Genomic DNA, 26,044 nt, shown 5'->3' with positions numbered 1-26,044 from the left:
TTCACTGGCAGAGAGGGGAGAGTAAAGAGGGAGTCATAGCTGTGCAGATAGCGCCCCCTGTTGATCATCAGGGAAACAAACAGCATCAACGCAGATGGGGATGGCTGTGCACACTAATGCTTATGAGCACAAAAGTCTCACAATATAGATCCTCTTATTGACAGAGTCCCAGGGGTCACACATTCCTTGATTTGATATAGAAGGAGGTTGGAAGAAAACCAGTCCGTTGAAACCACTATCGACAAAATAGTCATTCTGATGCATTCTCTTTGTTCAACTAATTTCTAGCAGTAATCCTGCTGGTGTCCATTGGAGGCTCTTCAAGGACCCTTGTTGGTCCCTGGACTCCCTTTAAAATGTTTTGAGCTCAAGTGTATATTAAATCTATCATATGATAACCACCATGAAGGCTTATTATTGTGGAGGGATGAATGGATGGAGTTGAATTAAATTGAATATACCGGTAACTGACTCAAGGCAAACTAATTTACACATAAAGTACATATATAGATTAATTAAAGAGGATCTATTGTGCTTTTTAGCTTTTTTCCTTTCCTTTAGTGTGTTATATCGTTTTTTTAGGTATATAAGTTTTAAGTTCGCACCAAAATGAGTTACTCTCCCTCACAGAAACACTTTCTTCCGTAACTTGGTGATGTCACCAAGTAACACATTTGCATAATATGTGCCTATAGCAGCTAGGTTGGCACACTGTCAAGCAAAGCTAGTCAGAGTGAAGCTGGAGCGGAGTCCAAACAGAACATTTCAGACAGACGGTGAAAAGAGGTGCTGCAGCAACAGTGTTTTTTTAACTTTAAAGCATGTAAACATGTTCTAGTAGAAACCCAAAATACAAGTATGCACATGAAAATAAGCACAATAGGTCCTCTTTAAGTTATATGTTATTCTTTTTTTATTTATTTTTTTATTTTTATTTATTTGCACATATATAAAACTGCACAAAATCCAGACAATGAAAAAAACCAAGAAATGTGTCAGGAGAGGTCAAGAAGCCACAGGCTTCAAAGCCATAGTCCTTCAAAGTCAGTCCTTCAAAGTCACAGTCCTTCAAAGGACAAAGGACCTCCAACCAAACCCCAGGAGAAAAAAAAAACAATAACAAAAAAGGAAGAAAGATCTAAACTTACATAATTTTAAAAATACAACAAAAGTTAAACAACAACAAGAAGTACACAAAATGTGCAGAAAAACCTAATTAAACAGTGGAAAACAATCCAATAAAAACAATGAAATACATACAAAAAACAGTAGAGAAGAAAAGAAAATATATCTAAACATATCAAAAGATAGTTAGACATTATTGAATTAAATGTGATGATAATTTCCCTTTAAAATGTTCTAAGGATAACGAGCTCTTGATAACATGTATTTTGGTGTTCCATATTTGTACACCACGATATCTGAGGGAGTACTGGCCATGTTTTGTTTTGTAAAAAGGCAGGTGAAGATGATTAACCTGTATTAAGTGAATGAATTTGAGAATTAGATTTAAAGAAGTTGCTAAACGATGATGGTAAAAAAGAAGGCAAGAACATATATTTATATATAAACACACATATCTGATTATTAGTGCTAATAATAATAATAATGTTATTATTATTATTATTATTATTATTATTATAAATATACATTTAATAAAAAAAATTGTAATTGTAAAAAATAAAAAAATATATTTTTTGTTACTACCTGTACACGATCCGTGTTTTATTTTGAAAGTCCCTGACTCCTCCCACTACTTCCGTGTTTGCGTCCGTCCTGCGTGTCCTCCTGCTTCTCCTGCAGATCCCAGAGTTGTCTTGTAGCGACTGTTTTGAGATAAATAATCATGTCTCTGGAGGTGGAATCCGCAGAGTAAGTAGTCCAATCAATAATGCATGAAACAGGCTCATTTATATAATAGTTTGTCTGCTAATTACTCCACATTTAATACATATTCCTGTCAGTGAGGCCTGCCTCATCCTGAGCTAGCTGAAGCTAACAAGCTAACTCACAGTCACCCCCACATGATGGAAACTGTTTGCTCTTTTTTCAGCGAAGTGGTGGTAATTTCAGTCTGAAGTGTTGCTCTGTTATTTAAAGTATTGAATTGAGCATTTGTGTTTTCATTACTTCTCCATTGAGTCGCTAAACAGAATTGAAAGCTAGGTGTGTTAGCATTAGCTAACGTTAGCCCTGCAGGTTGCCACAGATACTCTGACCATAAACTATTCAGACTAAAGCAGCTAAAGTCAGCTGATTGTTATTAATATTACTTTAAATAATCCACTGAAATCTAACTCCTTATTCAATACATCAACACGTTGTAATTTGAAATGCTACAGCTGAGCTATCTTGCAATATATTATATATATTATAATAATATATATATTAAAATATATATAATATATATATTATATTATATATATAATAATATTATATTATAATATATATATTATTATAATATAATATATATATATAATAATATAAATATATATATTATAATAATAATATATATTATAATATAAATATATATATTATAATATAATATATATATATATTTATATTATAATAATAATATATATTATATTATATATTATATTATTGTAAATATTATATATATATTTGTTTATTTAAATGTATATATATTTGTTTATTTAAATGTCATTTAATCCTGCAGCTGTCAGACTCCACAACCAGCACTGCTCACACAAATGTCATATTAAATCACTCTAATGTCCTCATTCACAACATCTCTTACTAAAAGGCAGGAAAAGGGTATTCTATATAGGCTCTATATACCTACACAAATATACTATGAACTGTACACACCAAAAAAACTGACAATAACCTGATATCTTCAGGTGGAATTTCATTCATTCATTCATTTCATTTTCACTGTGCATCATTTTCCACTTGTGCAATTTTGTTAATAGTCTGTTTATTGTCAATACTGTATATACTGCTCCTATTTTTATACTTCTATTTAAATGGTTCATATTTTGTTACGCTTTGTTTAGCTCTTTTTTACTGTGTTAGCTTATGCATCTTGTTTTTTGCACTATCCCCTTTGCTGCTGTACACTGAAAATTTCCCCACTGCGGGACTAATAAAGGAATATCTTATCTTATTTGTGTGTTTTTCCACAGTGTGATCCGTCTGATTATGCAGTACTTGAAAGAAAATAATCTGCAGCGGACTCTAGTCACCCTGCAGGAGGAGACCACCGTGTCGCTGAACACTGTGGACAGTATAGAGAGCTTTGTGGCAGACATAAACAGCGGCCACTGGGATACTGTCCTGCAAGCCATCCAGTCCCTCAAGCTGCCAGACAAGACCCTGGTAGACCTTTATGAACAGGTGAGACTTCACTTTGTCATCTTTACATTTTGATATCCTCCTGCATCCTCAGTGCATCCATAAGAATTTTGAGTTGACATATTGAAGTGAACTTTATTCACCTGCTGTTTGATTTCTTAATATTGTTTTTTATTGTCATAAAACTCACCAGTTTTGTCATTTATCTGCTCATACAGATGTTACAGTTTATCGTTTATGAGATTTAATAAAAACACCCAGCATTTGTTCTGCTGTTGTCGTTGCTCATGTCAACAGATCTCTCAGTGAAAAGGTCCCGTTGGATCAAGCCTGAAGTCACGTGTCCTCTAAATCTGAATGTCTGTGTTTTTTCCCGACCAGGTGGTGTTGGAGCTGATCGAGTTGAGAGAGTTGGGTGCAGCCCGTTCCCTCCTCAGGCAGACCGACCCCATGATCATGCTGAAACAAACCCAGCCAGAGAGGTACATCCACCTGGAGAACCTGCTGGCCCGCTCTTACTTCGATCCCAGAGAGGTGAGTCCAAATCTAACGTGGAACAAGATGCAATCTTTGTTCATCCATCCATCCAATCATTTTAGGATCAGTTGTTGTGGCTGCTCATTTTGCTTTTGGCGTTAAAATACCAAAGACCCTTCAGCTGATTCTTCAAGAACAAGAGAGATGAATATAATACAACACATTATATATGCATCTGCCTTCAAAACTCATCGGGTAAATTCAAAATGTTGCATGAAGAGAACATCTGTAAGATTACAGTTGTGTGAAATTTCATGATGTTTGTGTTTCTTGTTGTCCAGGCGTACCCAGACGGCAGCAGTAAGGAGAAGCGCCGGGCGGCCATCGCCCAAGCGCTGGCAGGGGAGGTCAGCGTGGTACCGCCCTCTCGTCTCATGGCTCTGCTGGGACAGGTCAGTGATCTAGAAACCAGACGCTGTGATGAGTGTCGATCCTCAATAAGAGGCTCACCATTAAATAATGAATTTGTATCGTAATCCTGATACATTTACATAGTCGTGCCTCTTAATTAATGTTCCCCATACATAAAAGTTATGCTACCATCCAACTAACGTGCTGATGATGACTTTGTCTACATTCTCCTCCTTCAGTCTCTGAAGTGGCAGCAGCATCAGGGCCTCCTGCCTCCTGGTATGACTATCGATTTGTTCAGGGGTAAAGCTGCAGTTAAAGATGTGGAGGAGGAGCGCTTCCCCACCCAGCTGAGCAGACACATCAAGGTACCCACGCTGTCCCAATGTATGGATCTTAAAAAGCAACATTAAAGGGCTGCTTCACTGTTCCAGACTGGGCATTCAGTTATGGTAAATGTCAGGACTTTAACGCTTTAAGTGTTCTGACGTGACTTGTTTTCCTTGCCTGCACAGTTTGGACAGAAATCTCATGTGGAGTGTTCCCGATTCTCCCCTGATGGTCAGTACCTGGTCACTGGCTCCGTGGACGGCTTCATCGAGGTCTGGAACTTCACCACCGGCAAAATCAGAAAGGTAGCTAATGCAACATAAAGACACATAAACCAAACACACTGTCTGGTGTATTATAATGCTACATTTACACTAATCATTTCGAAATGACTTCTGCTGACTAGAAATAATTGTATTTATTGTGTCCTGCAGGATTTGAAGTACCAGGCTCAGGACAACTTCATGATGATGGACGATGCAGTGTTGTGTATGGGCTTCAGTCGAGACACAGAGATGTTGGCCACCGGAGCCCAGGATGGAAAGATCAAGGTAGATGAGAAACATTGCTTCTATTTCTCTCATTGATCTTTTTACGTTTACAGCTAAATATAAGAAGTTCTTCCTCTTGTGCACAAGGATTATAGTGCTTTATTTATTTTGTTTTATGAGGTGTGAAGTCAGAGATAAATGAAACTTTCTCAAGTAAACCTTTACTTTGAAACCCTGAAAATCGCCAATGTTAATGGTATATAATTAAATGTAATTAAAGACAGCATTAGTCTTTCGATATGAAATCACTTATGTAGTCCTTTTGATTTTCTGTTCAGCAAAAAATATTATTTGTTTATTGAACATTGAACTATGGAAGTAAAACATTTGTTTAATTGAAAAGCAATGCTTGGAGTCCAAGTTGCATTAATGAACAGGCACAGGCATAATGTGCACATAATACTAGTAAAAGAATACCAGCACAAAAGAAGATGAAATCAAGCTCAGTCAAATGCCAATGAGAAGAGTTTAGATTGAATCATATCATTTTCATTAAACCTCATTTCAGTTTCGGTTTCATGGGGTTGCCTGCAGACACAGTGTCCTGTTGCAATAACAAATGGAATTATGTCTGTGTGTGTGTAGGTGTGGAAGATCCAGAGCGGTCAGTGTCTGAGGAGGTTTGAGCGCGCCCACAGTAAAGGAGTAACATGCGTCAGTTTCTGTAAAGACAGCAGCCAGCTCCTCAGTGCCTCCTTCGACCAGATAATCAGGTAAACTCCATACACCTCCATCCTATTCTTCTTTCAATGTGGCACCTGTGCTCTTTATTGAACCTTATTTTAGGCTCATTTTGTGAACAAATTATTGTCTTTTTGCTTAAGAGTCCATGGACTGAAGTCAGGTAAAACTCTTAAGGAGTTCCGCGGCCACTCCTCATTTGTGAACGAGGCCACCTTCACTCCAGACGGCCACCACGTCATCAGCGCTTCCTCCGACGGTACAGTCAAGGTGAGAGAAGCAGCAGAAAAAAATAAGACGTCTCTTCGTTACTTTTGTCTCTTTTGTTTTTAAATGTCCTAATGTCTGACCTGTGTCTCATCTCACTGTGTCCAGATGTGGAACATGAAGACCACCGAGTGCTCCAACACCTTCAAGCCTCTGGGCACGTCAGCCGGCACCGACATCACAGTCAACAACGTCATCCAGCTGCCCAAGAACCCGGAGCACTTTGTAGTGTGTAACCGCTCCAACACGGTGGTCATCATGAACATGCAGGGACAGGTCAGTCCAAAATCAATTCTGCAGGAAATCGGAGCGCAGTGTTGCTCCATAAGTGCTTTTAGGAGCGACGACAGGGAGCTGAAATCAGCTCTAATGACTCATTTCATAAACTGGTTTTGTCTGGTTTGATAAAAAATCATTACTTGTCGCATGATTAATTAATTTTGAGCTCATAATGTTTTACCTCTTAAATAGTGAGTAATAAACATGGAATAGTGTAGGTATTTTAAGTGTTTTTGTGTTGTTTGCTCATGAAACTGAACTTGCCTACCTGCCTGCCCTTTAACACACCTACCGAATGCACTTGTGTCTCTCGGCGTGCAGATCGTGAGGAGTTTCAGCTCCGGTAAGAGGGAAGGTGGTGACTTTGTGTGCTGCACTCTGTCGCCCCGAGGCGAGTGGATCTACTGCGTGGGTGAAGACTTTGTGCTCTACTGCTTCAGCACCGTCACCGGCAAGCTGGAGAGAACGCTGACGGTACGTTACTGCTCTCAGAAGCTCAGATCAAAGTGAATCCAAAAATACCACAGCACATTCCCTCCTCTGCTCCTGCTGCTAAAAAAAAATTTGATTCAAGTCTTAAAGCTCTTTTGTCTTGCTTATTAAAGGTACTATGAGCAACTTTTAACTGGTTATGAAACACTCTCAATGTAACACTGATTCCTGGTTATAACCTACATAAGTAAATGAGACCATTAGAGAACAGATTGGCTATTTCTATATAGTTATTCTTAATGCTTGTCATTGGTGCCACCGGGTCCAGTTCCAGCAAAATCAGACGAAATCATGCAGGTTCACCAGAAACTCCTTCAGCTCAGACTCCAGCAGCGACCAGGCGTCAGTAACTACAGAGCTACGCTGGTGACGCAGCTTTCCAACGTGGAAGCATTCACCCTCGAAAAACAATCACGCTGTCGAGTCACAGTGCAGAACTCACGCCAGACAAACTCGGCGATGGAGGAGGCTGGTATACATATTAGAAGGAAGTAGCTGAAAGTGGAAGTGGCAGCAGATAATTTATTTCGGCATCTGTCCAAAGACTGTTGGTCTCCTCCATGTTGTCCTCCATAGCTCTCAGCTAGTAGCAGCATGGATTCTGCTCAGCAAATCTGATTTTAGCGGCCAGACTGAGACACATCCAACTGGAATCGCATTTCAAACCATCTCCAAATGTGGTTTGGCTCCGAATTGCAAAAATGTTTATTTGCAGACTTTCTAAAATCAATCTGGATATAATCTGGATATGTAAAAAAATGGATTTGATTATTTTATTTTTGACTTTTTTTAAAATAAACACACACACAAGACATGAAACACACAGTACCCTTATACAATTTAACAGAAAAAAAGACAGGGGATACATGTGAAGAACAAGTACAAAGCTGCCAGATGACTGCAATATTGACAAAACGGGAGACCTCTTCAGGGTAAAGAGTGAAACAACAGCTTAAACAACAACAAAAAAGAAAAACACATGTGGGTGGGGGACTGCCAGAATATCAGTCAGCATACAGAATAAAACAGAGTTTGCACAGAATAAAGAAACAACATAGCAGCAAAACTCATGAGTTATACAATTAGGTCTGATCAAGAAATGTCAAAAACGTCTTCCACACCTTTTTAAAAAATAGTTTTGTGAATTACGTTTGCTAAAGCAAATCTGTTCCTTGTTGTAACTTCATTTAATGTAATTTCTAGGTCTGCATTTACCAACTTAAAGTAGCAAATAGTCTACCTCTATAAAGCTTCCTTTAATTTCAAACGCCATGTTCTTCCTCCGTCCAGGTCCATGAGAAGGATGTGATCGGCATCGCCCACCACCCCCACCAGAACCTCATCAGCACCTACAGCGAGGACGGCCTGCTGAAGCTCTGGAAGCCTTGAGCTGTTTGACTGGACACTCTCACTCTGGACACTGCTCCGCCCCAAACCGCCCATTCTGGCTTAGTTTTGTCTTTTTCCAGCACTGGTGGAATCCTTCTCCTTCACATCACTGTGAACTCGAGGTTTTGGTGTTGACGATCTCAGTAACACCATAGGTTTTACATATTCAGCTGCATGGTATTTTTTTTTTTACCATGAAGCCATACAGCTGAATATGAGCAACTAACGGCAAGTTGGGGTTTTGGAGTGTTTGCACAGTAGAGCCTTATTTACCTGTTTACCTGCCTTATTTAACTGTTTTCAGTTTGTCTAACACAGAAATGATTTAATAATATCTTACAAAGCAATGTCATTTGCTTTACTTTTATGCTTTTTATGAATTTGTAAGGGTAGGTGTCATGTTGTTTAAGCGGTGGATATGATTTTGGAAAGAAAATGTGAACCAGACATATGCTAATTACAAATATTCTATAACCGTTCATTACACATAGTTTGATATTGTTTCAATTGCAGGTAAAATAAATGAGGTTCTGCTGTTCAACACCTGAGCTTTACAGACATTCAGTAGCTTCTTTTTGGGAGGCCTCAACTTCAGAGAGAGGAGGGGAGACGTCAGATGTTCGGGGTGTAGATACTAGACTCAGTCTTGTTTTGAAAATTCCACTTTTTTGTAAATATATTTTCTTATTTGAATTTTTTGTTTTTCCAAGAAGACCTGGTTAAATAGTGGTTTGTTGTTTGTGTCTTAATTTTCTTTTCTTTTTTTTATTTTCAACTAGAATTGAATGGCTCCAAAATTATTTTATATATATTTTGTATTCTGAAATGATTTGGTTCTTTCAACATTGAGAATCAAATAACACAAGTCATTGTATTGTATTGCATTTTCCCCACATTGAGTACATGCATTTGGAATTAGTCATAACATTTCATGGATCTATAACTTGCTGGATGTACAAAATTCCCGTTAATATATCTCATCTGTGCCATTAAAAGCTATTTAACCAGAACAGTGAAGAGAAGTTGACCTGTGGTGTTGGAGAACTGGAATGTGGAACAAATTTGAGTTTTATCTAATCAGAAAATATGAAAACATTTTCTTAGAAGGTTTCAAGAAACAAGGACACCAGATGTCACTGTACAGTCATCACTAAACATCATTGACTTTAAAAAATAACCCAGAATAACTAAATTTTCAGCCGTGCATGCTGCCTCTGTGTGATAGAAAGAGGAAGCGAGTTGACCGAGTTTGATCCCTGAATAAACTCTGGTTGGATGGTTGTTGGTACAGCAGCTCTGTGGAGACGAAGTGTCAAGTCAGTCAGCAAGACTCATGCCAGGATTCTGACTGCACCTTCAAAATAAAAGCATGGATTTGTCCATTTCACTTAGTATGTCAAAGAGTTTGAAAGTGTGTGCTACTGACTTTGCATCTCTGCTGCATCTGTTGTCACCTTTTTTCAAACATGCCCTTAAAAAGTAGATTGAACATCTGATGATCAGAAGCAATGGAATTGACAATATGATACATTTTAGACTTGGATGTTCAGTTTGGGTGTTATGTTGGACAATCAGCTGAAGGGGATAATTGTCTTAAAAGCTAAATGTTAGATAGACTAATACGTTCTCTGTGAACTCTTTCTTGGTTTTGATCCTTATAATGGCAAAGTATAACAAAATTACAACCTGAGGGTTTGTGAATTTTCTACCTCGCCATACCCAGCTAACATTACAAGCAAAAAAATTGACTTTAAAGCTTTTTTAAAGGGCTTGCATGCCTTATGTGGCTTTCTGTATTGTACTTTATGGGTGAAAACTACTAGGCCTGCAGCAAATGATCATTTTCATTATTGATTAATCTATTGATTATTTTCTCACGCAATTGTTTTGTCTATAAAATACCAGAAAATTGTGAGAAATGCCGGTTAAAATTTCCCAGATGTGGCATCTTCAAATTCCTGGATTTATCCAACCATCCGTCTAAAACCTAAACATGTTCAGTTTGGTTTCATATCTGACAGCAAAAAGCAGCAAATCTTCATATTTGAGAAGCTTAAACCTGAAGATTTGAGTAACTTTGAAAAATGACTTAAAGGATTAATTAATAATCAAAATAGTTGCAAATTATTTTTCTGTTTTTTGACAACTTTACACTCGGTTTTACCTCACTATTTATTACCCAAAAAACATACTATATCAACACCATTTATTCTTTCGATCTGTGACAGGAAGTTGTTCTGCGTTGCGGCTGACTTGATGGTGCTGCAGAGTGCAGGTCAGAGAGGTTGAATGAGTGTTTAGTGTTAGAAGGGTTCTTGCAGAGAAGAGTTACTATGGCAGGACTTCTGCATGTCATTCTGCTGTTATTTCTGCTTTGTGGATCTTTTATTCTTATTTCAGCCACAACTACAGTAAAACCTACTCTAGATGCAGATGCAGCTTTTCCTACAACTGAGAGCCTTTTTCCTGCAGGGAAAACCAACACCACTGAGGTTCCCACCACGAGGTTCACTACCAGTTACAGCAAGTCAACATCTAAACCTCTCAGTACCACCACAACTACTAAACATGTGACTGCTGGTCAAACAGCGGAGAGAGCAGTGCCCAGAAAAGATGCAGAAGAAGAAGAGGGTCCTCTGGAACTGGGTGAGTGGATGTTTTTATTTTAAATGTTGGAATTTGAATTGTTTTTGTTTTACCCCCTATGAAAATATAATATTTGTGACTGTTGTATTCAATAATGGTCAAATGAATCTCTAAAACATTCTTCAATATTATTATATTCACTTTACCTGAAGGGCAGTTGTGTTTTACAACCTGACTAATTGTTCACTGGTTTTGCATTCCCATAAACAGAAACAGGCATGCTGGTAAAGTTACTCTGCAAACAAACATAACCTCCCCTGAGAGCAAAGTAACTCATAGCTGGTGGGGTTCTGGGAATAAGAAATGTTCCTCTGGTCCCTCAGACCAAACCCCAGTATGAGATGCCTCAGGATTTAAATAATAAGTCAAATCATCTTTCAGGGTTTCCAAAAAGCCTCATAGATATTCAGAGAGTCATATCTATCGTTATTGTTGGCTCTGCGTATCTGCGGTCAGAGAGTCAGTGTCCGAGGGTTGGGGGAGGATGTTCCACATTCTACCACTGAGACATTTTAGCTGTTTTCTGCTGATGAAAACCAGATGGGCTGTGTGATGCATCAGACCAACAAAAAAAAACAGAACAAGACCCCTCACACTCCTTAAAACCAACTGATGTGATGTCGTCCGTGCAGGCAGTAATTCAACTGTACACTCACTGAAGCAAATGGCTTTAATGTAAATAGACAAACAGCCAACAAACTCAGCAGTATTTACATTAATCCAGTCTCGGGGTTTGAAGGCTGGTTTGTGCTGCTTGCTGTGGCTCTCCATGGTATTCCTCTGTTGGTGGTAAATGTAGCTATAACTTTCTAATTAATGTTAAAGGAACAGTGTGTAACAGGGAATCTATTAACAGAAATGGAATATAATATTCATAACTATGTTTTCATTAGTGTATAATCACCTGAAACTAAAATCTATTGTTTTTTCATTAGCTAGGAATGAGCCATTCATATCTATATAGGGAGCGGGTCCTCTTCACGGAGTCCACCATGAGGCTCCTCCATGTTTCTACAGTAGCCCAGAACGGACAAACCAAACACTGGCTCTAGATAGAGCCTTTCACGTTTTTACGTTACCTGAAGGCCACCGTAGTTCTCCGTCACGCTTGTGAAACGGCGATAACGTGAGGCGTAGAATGTAAAACCGTGGTACCGCCAGCCGCCGTCTGACTTCTGTTGCTCTTGAAGTAGTGTTATTATGGTAAGGATGGCCTCGCCATTACCACGGTTTTGCACTCGGCGGCTCCCGTTATTAAAGTCTTGTAAAAGGAGGAGCGAGCGAAGGGGTACTCAGTTGGTTGCAATATGCAACCACACTACGATATGCCGCCAAATCTTACAGACTGTCCCTTTAAGGGCGTAGTTCTACATTTTGTGAAAATACCCACTTTTTTGCCGATAGTTAGGTAAGGAGATTGATGTCTCTCTCATATATATTTCAGTTAATTATGAAGCTACAGCCATCAGCCTGTTATTTCCCAAAATAATTTTTCTTCAAAGTAAAGTTTTATGCAGAATAGTTCTTCCTGGTGTACAGGACTAATTCTGGTGTTCTTCAAGGTATGCACGTTTCCTGCTATGCATAAAACGGTTTGTACTTTTGTAGAAAGGAGGTCCACCCGGAGCATTAAGGTAGCAAAGAAGCCCAAAACGATCCTGAAGAAACCCAAACTCATCACCAAGAAGACGAAGGTTGTTAAGAAAACCAAACCTCAGGTCAAACCCAGTGTGAGCCAATCAGAGGCCGCGGAGAGGGTCCCACGTATGTATGGGCGGGGTTAACCCTGATGTATACAGTATGTCAATCAGACAAGGGTCACATAGTAGTTGCAAATAGTTTAAAGAGCTTTCAGATGGGGGTTTTTACTGTGTCAGGACAATTCAAGTTGTCTCACAGGATTTTTTGATTCATTAATACTTTCTACACCAACTTATAAAAGTTTAATGAGAAATTTGAAGCTCAGTGGGACACAATGAATTGTCAGTTGAGTTAAAAAAAAAAAAACACCCAAGAAAGCGTCAAACAAACCATAAACTATTTGCTAATTTACTTCAGACCCAGATCTGATTCATGTGGGTCCCATACTGAGGTCATGCATACTGTATATCTAAACTTTTATGCTGCTTCACTACTGAAAGCACAAACTCCCCACAAACAAATCTCTGATAAATGAGAACACTGGAGCAGCTTCACCTCTCTCTGCCGAACACTGTGAAAATATTGGTGTCAAGAAAAAAACAGAGGAAGTCACTTCATCTGTGAAATAGGTTTATCTTTATGATTTCAGTTCAAAGAAATTGAAATATTTGTATTAAATATATTGTTATTTTGTGAAAATGTTGTACTCCTTTCGATTGACAGTAAAATTGCATGCAAAACACTGGATTTATGTTATTAAATTTAGCTGTAAAATCGAGATTTCATTGATTATTTGAGGTTTTAAGTTTTGTTGTCTTACAAAATAATTGCCAAAGCCCAGTACATTATATTATTTTTACATTTTTGCTGAGGAAATCGAATAATCCCACACAGATAAAACCGCTGCCAGTCTTCTTGATTCACAATAGAAAGGTGATCAGAGAGCTTGTTGGCCTCAAAGATGTCCCACATCTTTATTCACTGGCCTCTTCCTGTCCGATTTCCTATTTCTCCACCTTTGTCTATTTCTCTGTATTGCTCTCCAGCTTGTCTCTTTCTTTCTTTCTTTTTATAACTTTCTCTCACACGCACGTAAACTTAACGTACTTATAAGGATATTCATTATAACCTTAACCTTAAAACCAAGTCCTGACCTTAGAACACAGTGGAGGTTTAGAGCAGTGTGAGTTTCCTTTGAGTCTGTGCAGTCTGCTTGGTCTGTTTTAGTCTCTGGAGAGCTGCGATTGTTCTACCAGCTGCTCTGTGCCCTTGTAAATGTGTGTGTGTATATGTACAAAAGCTTGTATATACTGTATTGTAAGTATATGCATGCATATTCGTATGTGTGGTGGACCGGATATTGAGCCGACTGAGGAAGTGTGTGTGTATATAGAGAGCCTGTATAATGTGTGTGTGTGTAGAGAGAGAAAGCTCGGCTAGAAAAATATGCTGAGTAAGCAACTTGTCATGTCAAATCAGAGCTGATGCTCGTTAATATCCGGTCAGACCTGTCAGCCAGAGCTGGAGTCAGATTAACTGGGAGTGATACGCCACAAAAGTTGCCATGTTGGGAAAGTATGTAAAAGTGTGGAAGTAGAAACTAATAATATTCTGACTTAATTTTTGTTCAGTGGTTCTTTTTATCAATTCATCAAACACAGACAGTTTCTTAGTTTTATCATGAAGGAAAATCTGTAAACACTCCATAAAAGTTTCCAAATTAAGTCAAATCGATTGGCCATGTAATGAAATTATTTGGTTCGCTTTCAGTGCTGTTCATTATCTCCTGTCTGTGTGATGTGTCAACTGTTTTGATGAAGACAGCAAAATTGGACAATTAAATGTGATGGGTGGTCACGTATAGCACAACAGGTCGACTACCTTCACATCCTGAAACAGAAGTTTCAAATGCTGTCAGCATGAAAGGAAAAAAGCTTATTAATGTCACAGTAATACAAGAGTTACTACTCACCATCCGTTTTGCATGCAGCTTGGATGGTGATGAGTTTAGACTCATTGTTGGCTGTTCAAGACGCTTCAGGTCACAACTTGAGCCTTTAGAATCAACTCCAGTAAGAAATGCTACTGTTGTCTTTAAGGTTTATGCACTTCATGTTTTGGCTCCTGAACCTCGAGGAGAAAGTATAGCAGAATTGTTTATTGTATTTTTCGATTTAAGGCACATCTATCAGGACAGGCCACCAATATCCAGCCATTTTTCTTCTGTTATTAAATCCGTCATTTGATTGTGTTTCGCCTGCAGGTGGGGTTAAAGCAATATTATACATTTAAACTGACATTGCTTTGTTATCATGAGTTTGACTCGCTTGCATTTTGCACAATTAATACTTCATTAAAACCTAAATATTACCTGACAGCATTCTTTGAATCATGAAGCCAGAAGATCGTGTCAAGGAACCCATGGAGATGAGACTCTGGGTGGGGGGGTAACGTTTCTTTGATGAGGCGTCTCGGGGCTCCATCTTCCTCTTGTAGCTCCTTCAGAGAGAGGAGGGAAGAAGAAAGGAAGTGAAAACGGGGTTTTGGGGGAGCAAATGTGAAAACTGCAATAGACAAGAAAGAAAGGGTTAAGACAATGTCCTCAGTTTCAGGGGAATGAATAAAGCTCTTCTCCCTCAAAACCACATTTTTCTTTGTTTGCATTTCAGGACCGCCAAGCGCTTAAAGGTTTTGCCCCCCAAACCAACAAACAATCTTAATTTATTTTCTCTCCTTGTGGACTTTATTTACCCGGATAATCAGCTGGACTACTTTTTGTCTTCTCGCATTATTGTCAGTTTGTCTCTTTGACTCAGCTTCAGTAGTTTCTGAAGTGTGAGGTTTGATCAACAGCAACAAAGAGACGTAACTTTTTAAAAGCCCAGCAACATTTTGAGTCCCACGCTGCTCAACAGAGATCCAGCTGGACTACAAGGCAGAAGAGGGGAGAGGGTCTTAATAGGAAACGCCACCTACATTCAGCATTCATTTATTCTGCGTCTATACCTTTGCCTGAGACTTTTTTAGCAGCCAGTAAAGCTTCCTGACAGGAAGAGGCAGTTTGAATAGAGCTGAACCCTCCAGACAATGAGAGTCTGTCTGAGGCTTTAACACGGCAACAGAGGACGCTGGACAGATTTAGAAACATTTCCCCCTCTCTTCTCTAGTTTCACCCTCTCCTTTGTACGCCTCTTTCAGTTTGCTTCTTTGGCTTGATTTGTAAATCCATCAGCAATACCTCAATATGAAAAATACTCAACTATTTGATCATCATTGATGTTTTTTTGCTGATGTAGGTGGAGAGCATCGTCTAACATCTCTCTGAAATCTGCACATTCACTGAGCCTTCTTGTCCTGTATGGAAGCATATGCATTTGTTTGGTTTCTACACTCATTTATTTATCCTTAATCTGTCACCTGTCATTTGTCACATTGATAATCGTTAGCGTTATATAATTCGTGTGCATTATATAACATTGAAATAACTGAAGACAAACAGACAAAGTTTTTCTCCCTTTGTCTGTTTTGAGTGATTTGATTTGTTCTCACATGCTTTTCTTGTGACCTCTCAGCTCTCACAAGGTCAAGTGTGTGTACATGTACATATGTCTAATATTATATATGTACATATGAGTGTGTGTGTGTGTGTGTGTTTGTATAACTGTAGTGTAATGTAGTGTGCAAACCTGCATACACTCTTACTGTGGTATATTGAGGAGCAAAGTGGGATGAGATGCTGGTTCCATCAGTTTTTTCCAGTGTAAACTGGGATTTGAAAGTTTACTCAGTATCATTCAGCACAGACAATAATATCTAACATATTCAGAATGAATTGTTGCTGTTATCAGGAATCAAACGCGGCACCAGAGTTGGTTCAAAGTTGATCCAAAGTAAAGCATGAAATGAGTCAAGCTGAATTTATTTAACACATTTCATTCTGCCATTAAAGAGGCGCATGAATTGGATGTCCGTTTGAGAGAGAAGCCAACTACAATTCAGATAGTAAAACATTTTAGAGCTGCAACAATTAGATTAGTTGATCAACAGAAAGTTAATTGGCAACTATTTCGATAATCGATTAATCGTTAAAGTTTGTCGTGAAATTTTTCATGCAAAAATGTCTGTTTTCAGCCTCTCTCACTGGGATGGACATGTTTCACTATTTTCTGACATTTTATAGACCAAACGATTAATCATTAATCTAGAGAATTATTTGCAGATTAATCAATAATGAAAATAATCGTTAGTTGCAGCCCTAAAATATTTCTTATGAATACAATCTTTTTTACCCTTGACTAGAGTTTTACCCCTAGAACACTGGCTTATTCTACTTTGCTGCTCTGTCCTTTACTGTCATGGTATAATAATATTAAAATGGTGAGTAAATCCCTGTTGACTGTGTCAGAATGTCCTCCGCTGGGTCTGGAGTCACTGAAGGTCAAAGACAACCAGCTGAGAGCGTCGTCCTCCAAACGCAGAGGCCTGGGCGCTCACCGCGGCCGACTCAACATCCAGGTAACCACACAGTCTAACAGCAAACCAAGAATGTAATCTATTACATGTTACCAACAGAGTAACTGTATCACTGTGTGTTTGCTGTGTGTGTGTTACAGTCTGGGATAGAGGACGGCGACATCTACGATGGAGGCTGGTGTGCTCAGTACAGAGATAAGAAGCAGTGGCTGCAGGTGGATGCTGGCCGACTGACTCGCTTCACCGGTGTTGTCCTGCAGGGTCGCACCTCCATCTGGAGGTCAGTACTGAAGGTTAAAGGAACAGTGTGTAACATGTCGGGGGATTTTTTTATTAGCAGAATATAATGTTCAAACTATGTTTTCATAGTTGTCTGACTTTGTTGCTCCTAAAGTGCTCAGTTGTTTGTAATCTGCAACCACATTTCTAGATACCGCCAAACCATACACACTGTTCCTTTAAATTTTATATAGTGTCAGAGTGAACCCTGGGAAATGTAGTTTTGTAGCACTTCATTAAAGTGTTAATCTGAAATCAAATCTGCCATTTCATTTTTAAACATTGACCCTCAAATTAAAGCTAAAAATCAGCAGTGTACTTTTCCTTTTATTGGTATATCTAAGACACATAAATACCAGGCTTCCCACTGTCTTCTTTGTTTTCTGTCCCTGCTGAACCCCATGTAATATGTTTTTATTAATCCTATAAATAGATAAATGCATAATCTTTTTAAGGGTGCATGAGGGTCTTATTTTGGACTCTCTTGCAAGGTTCTTCTGCGTATCCCATGTGATATAAGTACTACAGATCTACATGTGTCTTGCTCACACACAGCTGGAACACGGTTCATACCTACAAGGTGCAGTTCAGTAACGACTCGCTGGTCTGGAAGCCGAGTATGAACGGGACCCAAGAGGCTGTGAGTCAACACATTGTTCTTCTTTTACAACATCCAAACTGAACTCTTATCTCTCTCCTCATGTACGTTTCTCCTGCCTTCTGTGTTTCAAGGCTTTTGTTATAATGGTGGTAAAAGCTTGTGGGTGAAATACACTGTAAGGACTTTACCTTTCTCATTTTCTTATGAAAAACATTGCAACATGAAGCGTTTACAGCATGTTAGGCAGAACATGTTAAAATGGAAGTATTTTACAAGTAGAAAACTTAAATTAAATGTACTGGAAGCCAGTGAAACACATGATTTTTTTTGATGTATGGTTAGCAGTGCTGTTCAAATAATTAAAAAATATATATTTATTGAAATTCTCATTACTCATAATAATAGTAATAATAAATTAAATGTTTATAGCACACTTTAAAATACAGCAAAATCTCAAAGTGCTTCACATAAAGTGTAAAAAAATCATATTACAACGTTAAAACAATTTACACAAAAGAAACATGTGATTAAAAATGTTAAAATAGGATAAATCAAATTATAGACAAAATATTTCAAGTTTGAATAAAATGATGAAACTCGCCTCAGCCGTGGTTACGTTTGTTTATTCGAGTGGTCTTTAAGGCATCTGTGCCACAGCCACAGCTGACCATGAAGTGTCAGTCATGCCAAGATTTTTTCCATGGGGCATCAGACTGGTTCAAAGGTTCTCTAGAGACAAATGAGTGGAAGAAATACATCTATTCATGAGTCAGTTTATAGGTTTTATTTTATTTTATTGAGCATAATACAAGTGTTCCAAAGAGAGAAGAAAAAGAAGTACATCTCAGAAACAAAAACGTCAAAGCAAAAGAAAGTAGAGGGAGACAAGCTTGGCAAAATATGAGCAAAATCATTATTTGCAATGATGTAAAAGTCATTGTTGAGCCCAGTTTGTTTCCTCACAGCTAAATGTGACTTTCCAAGAGCCATGTATTGTATATGGAGAAGTGTTTTCAGTTTATTTTGAAGATCAAGCAATTTAGACCGTGGACGGACAGGATGAGGGAAGACATCATGAGAAAGGTCCCTGGCTGGACTTCAGCATCGGGATTTCATGTTTTGTATTAAACCACTTTTCCCACAAGACTCTCAAGATCCGTTGTGTTTCACCACGTCTCCTTGTGCTGCAGGTGTTTGTAGGAAACCAGGACTTGGATACACCTGTCCTCGCCCTTTTCAACACGTCCACGGTGGCCCGTTACATCCGGATCAACCCACAGAGCTGGTACGAGAACGGGACGCAGGGGGACATCTGTCTGAGAGCCGAGGTGTTGGGCTGCACGCTTCCAGGTAGGTAGGGGAAGCCAACTGCTGGAAACCATTTGAGTTTTTCTAACTTTTACACTATGTTTATCCGCTGTAACACACACCTTTTACATTATCACAGATCCAAATAATATCTATCCGTGGCAGACAGAGCGAACAGAGTCTAGAGACAAACTGGACTTCAGACACCACAACTACAAGGAGATGAGAAAGGTAAGACAACAATGAAGATGACAGTCATTACATGTTAACCCAACTAGTAAGACATTTCTTGGCCTTCACAAAAAAGCATTCCCATTAAGAGCTATTTTTTTTATAAATAAAACTCCAGTTCCATGTTGACACACCTACCAGGTTTTATTTTTTGCAGTGGGTCGAGGAAGCTGCCACAGTGTGTGTGGTCTTCTGACCAAAAACAAATATTATGGGAGGCTTCGCTCCTTCATGGCAGCGTCCTAACTGTGCGGTCTGTTTGGAGACACCGTCCTGCATGTGATGGTCAGAAAACAGCCCACAGAGACAAACACAGATCCTCATTCAGCATTCTAACACGACTTAGAGAGGTCAGACATGAGTGAAAGTGGATGCCACCAAATTCTACACACTGCACCACAATCCTGAGTGTTTGTCATGGTGTGTTTAAAGTGTTTGTTTCGAGGTGTTTTGTGGCTTTTATAGTTCATTTTCATGTGTAAAAAATTGCATTTTAAACCCCTTGCTGGTGCTCGATCCAATGCCTCCATGTTCTTCTGCAGTGTACTTTCTCACAGACAGTACTTTCATCACTAATGACCACAAACAAATCAGACAGGGTATGTCCGAATTAAGGAGGAATCTGCAGAACATCCTCCGTCATAGAGAAGAAACCGTTCAATAAGTCAGGGAGTCCCAAATGCATACCACGCATGCAGGAATTCAAACCTTGTTTTGAGTCTGAAACATGTTCACGCTGTAAAAGACAAAATGTGTAACTTTGTTGTTGTTTCCCAGCTGATGAAGTCGGTGAACGAGGCATGTCCTGACATCACCCGCATTTACAGCATCGGGAAGAGTTACACGGGTCTGAAGCTCTACGTCATGGAGATCTCTGACAACCCTGGAAAACACGAGCTGGGTGAGGCACACCGTAGACAGATGTGAAACTTTCAAAATGTACCACACCTGTTTTAAAGGAAAAGGTTCATCATATCTAAAATGTAGAAGATCCAGTTGGTAAAGTAATACGCTCTTTCATAAGTTCAGGGTCAAAGGCTTTGAGTTAGAGAAGCTCAATGAACTTATTTCTGGTTTAAGAGCAGGAATCATGTATTCTAATGAGGGACAGATGCTTTACGATCACATAGTAATCTAAAGGGTCAGAGAGGACTTCTGCAATGGCTGCCGCTGTATCCCAACCCTGCAAAGCTACACAGTCCAGCACTGTGTAGACCATAAACCTATACAGACCAGAGTTCCCCTTCGTTTGCTCTGAGGCATACAAATGTTTTCTCTGGCGTCCTCCACTCTGCATGCCCACATGGCAGCAGAGTGGAGAGGTTTTCCCGCCAACACACATGGCAGTGAAGGCAGCACGGAGGAGCAGAAGGAGATTGGAAGATCATCATTACTGTCCATTTCAAATTTGTATTCAGTTATCAAATGCAATCCTCTCTCAGACAAAGGATATTTCAGCTTGTTTCAATGCATTTTTTTAGTAACTGAAACCATAGACTGTATATAAAGATGGAAGACACATCTCCACTTCCTCCCACTGTACAGAAGTGAAGCCAAAATAACCTGGATACGGGCAGTGTCATCTTGCGCTTTTTACGTCATTTGGAAACAGAGTCTGCGCAGTAGTAGTGGAAGTAGTAGTAGTAGTAGGGATCGGGCGGTGGAAACGCGGCATCGAGGTCCCACCCATTCACCAGCACGAACCAATTGCGAGCCGAACACGGCCGCAGCTTGTCAGCGAGAGAGACTCACAGCTGCCAATCATGACGTCTCACCCCCTTTTTACAGAATCAAATAACTAATTAAAACCAAACTTATCAGAAAAAGGAACACTGAAACATACATCAGCGCGATAAGAACTACCTAAAATGACAGAAACAATCTTTGGGAAAAATGCATGTAACGTTTACTTTGACTTTTTAGTTTGGCCCATGTCCCATCCGCTAACATGAAGGAGGCAGGATTTATATACTGCAGCCAGCCACCAGGGGGCGATCAAGATGTTCTGGCTTCATCTTTGGGGAGCTGTCATGTTGTCCATCTTTATATACAGTCGATGAGTGAAACATGATCATTCAACCAAAGTAAAAATACAGAAATCATCAAAACTGCTGTGGACTTCCTGTCTTGTTTCTTCTAATGTCAGAACTGCAGATAATTGGTGGCCTTTACAAATGAAAATATCAGTTTTTCCCTCCACTCTGCTCAGTCTCAGTCGTTCACCTCAAAGTCTTTTTTCCAGTGACCAGTGTTGATTCGATGCGGTCTTATGTTCCATGTGTTGGAACGATCTGATGTGACTGAGTTTTCCGTATTTTCTGTCATCTCTGTGGTTACAGTTGGAACAAAGAAGTCAAATATCCTCATCTGCCCCTTCCCTGTTTCACAGTTAGGCCTATGTAACTTTTATGAATGTTTGCTCTGTGGTACTGTGTGTTTTGTTCTACTAAAACTTGTATGTAGGTTGATGCTGCTGTCTTGGCTGCTGGGCCACTGATACTTGACACTTTTGTGCCACATACAGACTTAAACTCTAAAACTCACTTTTAACCTTAAAGAAGCTTTTGTTTTTGTAAAGTTTTGTTGTATAAGCAGTTCCACTCAAACTGGCTCAACCAAAATATTGATTCAAGATCCTCAGTAGTGTGTCCAGCTCCAGTTATTGAAGTAAAGCCGTCTCCATACGGAGTTGTCAAGTCAAGAAAAATATGTGTGTGAGTTGAAACTCCTCCTCATAAACGGTGTGAGGAGGATGTGTGAGATTTCAGAGCTGCCTGTCAATGCATGCAGACCCAACATGAAACACATCCAGGTCTTTCAATGGGGCCTGTGAAAGAGGTTGAACTGTACAGGAGGTATATTTGAAAGCACGGATCAAGTAGACGTATTAAAGTTTTTGAGGATGATGTAGCATGCTGCTTCCTTAAGAAGATATTTGATTTGCCTGTTGGGGTCTTGCTCTGTTGTGGTTTTGATTGTAGATAGACTTCATCTATCTATCTGTATGAACTCATTCTGTCTTTGGGAATCATAAGTAAAAGCTTTAAACATGTTAAATGGTAAAATATATCAGAACTAGTGCTCTTAACTCCATCCCTGTGTCTGTGTTTTGGCGCCACCTGCAGGAGAACCAGAGTTCCGGTACGTTGCAGGGATGCATGGGAACGAGGTGCTGGGCCGAGAGGTGCTGCTCAATCTAATGCAGTACATGTGCCAAGAGTACAAGCGGGGCGACCCGCGCGTCATCCGCCTGGTCACAGAGACTCGCATCCATCTTCTGCCCTCCATGAACCCTGACGGATATGAGATGGCCTTTAAAAAGGTGACTTTTCATTTATTTATTTAGCCCAATATGACAAATACAAGACCATAACATAACAGTAAAGGTTCTATTTCACTGTCTCTGATCTGCAGGGCTCAGAACTGGCAGCTTGGGCCTGGGGGCGTTACAGCTATGAAGGTATCGACATGAACCACAACTTTGCTGACCTCAACTCAGAGATGTGGAACGCCATCGAGCTGGAGACAGACCGGTCCAAACTCATCAACCACTACTTCCCCATCCCGGAGATGTACACCTCTGAGGAGGCCTTTGTAAGTTTTATATACACACATCAGTCATGACAACTTTTTGCAAAAGGATTTGTAAGAAAATCAGTCTTAAATTTGGTCTCTTTTATTTATGGCTTCACAATTAAATTTATAAATCATCTTTAATGTTGCTACATGTTGCATTAAAACCAAAATGTGCCCCCCAGTTTACATATCACGAAGACACTGTGACTGACTCCCCCGTTTAAGGTCCAGAAACAAAAACTGTAAATGTACAAAATATGAGAGGAGACTATCCTCTGACTGAATCTCCGTATCCATCATCAGGTGGCTTCAGAGACGCGTGCTGTCATCAACTGGATGCAGGACATCCCATTTGTTCTGGGCGCTAACCTCCACGGTGGAGAGCTGGTGGTGACCTACCCGTTTGACATGACCCGGGACTGGGCGCCACGCGAGCACACGCCCACTGCTGACGAGAGCTTCTTCCGCTGGCTGGCCACGGTGTACGCCAGCACCAATCAGGTTAATCCTCTTCCCCCTGTCACTTCCTGCTCTCATTTCTAAAACATCTCCTGGTAACACCACTAACATGTTCCTGTATCTGATACATAACCAGGTGATGTCCAACCCAGACCGGCGGCCCTGCCACAACAAGGACTTCATCAGATACAATAACATCATCAATGGAGCCGACTGGCACAACGTACCAGGAAGTAAGAATGTGTGTGTATTTTTAAGTAAACTTGTGTGATTAAAAGCTGAAGTCTGAAGTTACCCTTTAAGTCTAAAATGAGATATACACCATAATAGGAGGTTGAACACAACCCCAGCAGACTCTATCAAAGAAGAAAAATGAAACTAGAAATATCCATTTCTGTGTTTCTTTCTCTCCTTGCAGGTATGAATGATTTCAGCTACCTGCACACCAACTGCTTCGAGGTGACGGTGGAGTTGTCCTGTGATAAGTTTCCTCACGTCAGCGAGCTTCCCATCGAGTGGGAGAACAACAGAGAGTCTCTGCTGGTTTACATGGAGCAGGTCGGTCTGCTTTGGTGATGTCGATCATTGATTTTATACTCTTTTTTTCTTTTCATCTTCAGTTCTTCTCCCTTAATCTTTGTTTTTCTGTTTTCAACTATATCTTAATATCCTTCTTCTTATTATTATCCTTCCTATGATTTTAAAGTAAAACAGTTAGATGATCATCCCTTCCCGAAGACAGGAGGTTCCACATCTTGTAGAAAAATTAGAATTCCTCTAATTTCTTTTTACAGTGCATTGTTATTTTGAGTCTACAGCACCAATAAAAACGTGAACGGCTCTTTTTTGTGTGTTTTAGGTCCACCGTGGAATTAAGGGTGTGGTTCGGGACAAAGATACAGAGGCTGGTATAGCAGATGCCATCATTAAAGTTGATGACATTGATCATCATATTAGATCAGGTACAGTCTATTTACATCTCACATCAGATATAAAATAAGATCAAGGTCTGTGGTTGGAAAACACCGAAAGAAAACTTTCTGTATGTAACTAGTATTATTAACTATTATTTTATACTTTACTCAATTGTCACGCTCCAATTAAACTATTAAAAAAAATGTCTTACAAGAACATTTGAATAATGCACATCCTGTCTTGTTGAGTAGCCACTCTTCATTTTAAGTTAGTTGCTCTGAAATTAATATTTTTTTCTTATCAGAAGAAATGTATTGTAGTAATAAGTTGAATGAAGTGCTTAGTATGACTTAAAAAGTCATAGTATAGTCAACTGTTAGCAGTATAAAGGCCGATGGATTTGGGGATGTACTTCCACCTTGCTGTATAACTTAACAGTATTTTATTTAATAGTTTTCATCATATCCTGAGTGTTATTATTACCCATGATCTCTGCTCTCCTTCCTCTTCCAGTTACTGATGGCGACTACTGGCGGCTGCTGAATCCTGGAGAGTACCGGGTAACAGCCAGCGCAGAGGGCTACATCCCCTCCTCCCGCACTTGCCAGGTCATGTACGACCACTACCCCACAATCTGTGACTTCCGCCTCACCAAGATGCCCCAACAGAGGATAAAAGACATTCTGGCGAAGGGAGGTAAACTCCCCAAGGACCTGCAGCTGCGGCTGCGACAGCTCCGCCTGCGTAAGCTCCGTGTCACCACCAAGAAATTCAACCAGCGGCGTACTGCTGCTGCGGCCAAACGGGCAAAGAGGATATGATGATGGTGGAAGATAATATGAGAACAAAGCTGGACTTAGTTCAGTTCACTCTGGGTTCAGAGACGCCTCACTGGATTCATGTCACTTTATTGTTTTTTAATGCTGTTATCACAGCTGGGGACCGTGCTCCTCTTCTTCCACATTTCATCTTCTGCTGTGGAGCAGCAGAGCAACTGAGGGAACAGTTCAGGCCACATTTACACACCAGTGTTGTGGAGGCTCACTGGATATGAAATGAAGGACTATGAGGGTAGAGTTTCAGCTGTCAAGGTGTTCACATCCAGTGTAAGAGTTGTTCACTTTTTATACACAGCAGGAAAATGAGTTTACAGAATCTTAATGTAAACATCCACACTCATACTGTCGTCATTGTTTCAATTCATATCCATTGTGCAGGAAATCAGACCCAAAACAAATATAAATGTGTCATTGTCTAAATAAAAATGTTAACTTACCGGTACCATCTGGGAGGGCAAATTCTAGTTGTGATTTTCCTATACAGCCCTTATGATAGACCTTGCCGACTGGCAGCTTATTAGAGGTTATCCCCTCATCGAGAGGACCTATCATGCTCACTTTCTGGTGCATACTTGTCTTTTGAGTTTCTACTAGAACATGTTAACATGCTTTAATGTTTAAAAAAAGCATTACTTTTCTCATACCGGCTGTGCTTGACAACACTTTTCACTTTTCACCCTCTGTCTGATACACTCTGTTAGAGCTCCTGCCCCCATCCACACCAAAACAAAAGCCTAGGCTCCTCTGATTGGTCAGCTGGCCCACTGTTGTGATTGGTCAACTGAATCAAACTCTTCGGACTCTGCTCCAGCTCCGCTCTAACTAGCTTTGTTTAAGGTTGTGTCAAACTAGCCGCTAGGCAGATATTATGCAAATGTGTTACT

General features: G+C 39.7%; 2 protein-coding genes across 3 annotated transcripts; both read left to right on the top strand.

Annotated features, from left to right (window-relative positions):
- Nucleotides 1-1,739: 1,739 nt before the first annotated feature.
- Nucleotides 1,740-9,575, top strand: smu1a (SMU1 DNA replication regulator and spliceosomal factor a). Its single transcript, XM_074649033.1, has 12 exons — nt 1,740-1,872; nt 3,147-3,357; nt 3,697-3,849; nt 4,134-4,244; nt 4,443-4,571; nt 4,719-4,838; nt 4,968-5,084; nt 5,670-5,797; nt 5,909-6,035; nt 6,141-6,308; nt 6,633-6,785; nt 8,094-9,575. The coding sequence occupies exons 1-12, from the start codon at nt 1,847-1,849 to the stop codon at nt 8,190-8,192; spliced, it is 1,542 nt and encodes a 513-aa protein (XP_074505134.1). The 5' UTR covers nt 1,740-1,846; the 3' UTR covers nt 8,193-9,575.
- Nucleotides 9,576-10,453: 878 nt separating this feature from the next.
- LOC141775553 (putative carboxypeptidase X1) lies at nt 10,454-25,605 on the top strand. 2 transcript variants are annotated; one of them, XM_074649031.1, is made up of 15 exons: nt 10,454-10,838; nt 12,447-12,602; nt 16,885-16,994; nt 17,093-17,232; nt 17,787-17,871; nt 19,023-19,182; nt 19,280-19,371; nt 20,149-20,272; nt 22,497-22,693; nt 22,786-22,965; nt 23,251-23,448; nt 23,543-23,639; nt 23,825-23,964; nt 24,266-24,368; nt 24,835-25,605. In XM_074649031.1, exons 1-15 carry the CDS (start codon nt 10,526-10,528, stop codon nt 25,140-25,142), a joined length of 2,403 nt encoding a protein of 800 aa, XP_074505132.1. In that variant the 5' UTR covers nt 10,454-10,525; the 3' UTR covers nt 25,143-25,605. The 2 variants fall into 2 exon arrangements, with proteins under 2 accessions (XP_074505132.1, XP_074505131.1); XM_074649030.1 differs by lacking the exon at nt 12,447-12,602 and having other exon boundaries at nt 10,455-10,838.
- Nucleotides 25,606-26,044: the final 439 nt, after the last annotated feature.

The sequence above is a fragment of the Sebastes fasciatus genome, chromosome 10 (genome assembly GCF_043250625.1).
Source record: "Sebastes fasciatus isolate fSebFas1 chromosome 10, fSebFas1.pri, whole genome shotgun sequence".
NCBI classification, from domain to species: domain Eukaryota; kingdom Metazoa; phylum Chordata; class Actinopteri; order Perciformes; family Sebastidae; genus Sebastes; species Sebastes fasciatus.
This window is presented reverse-complemented; position numbering and strand designations above follow the sequence as displayed.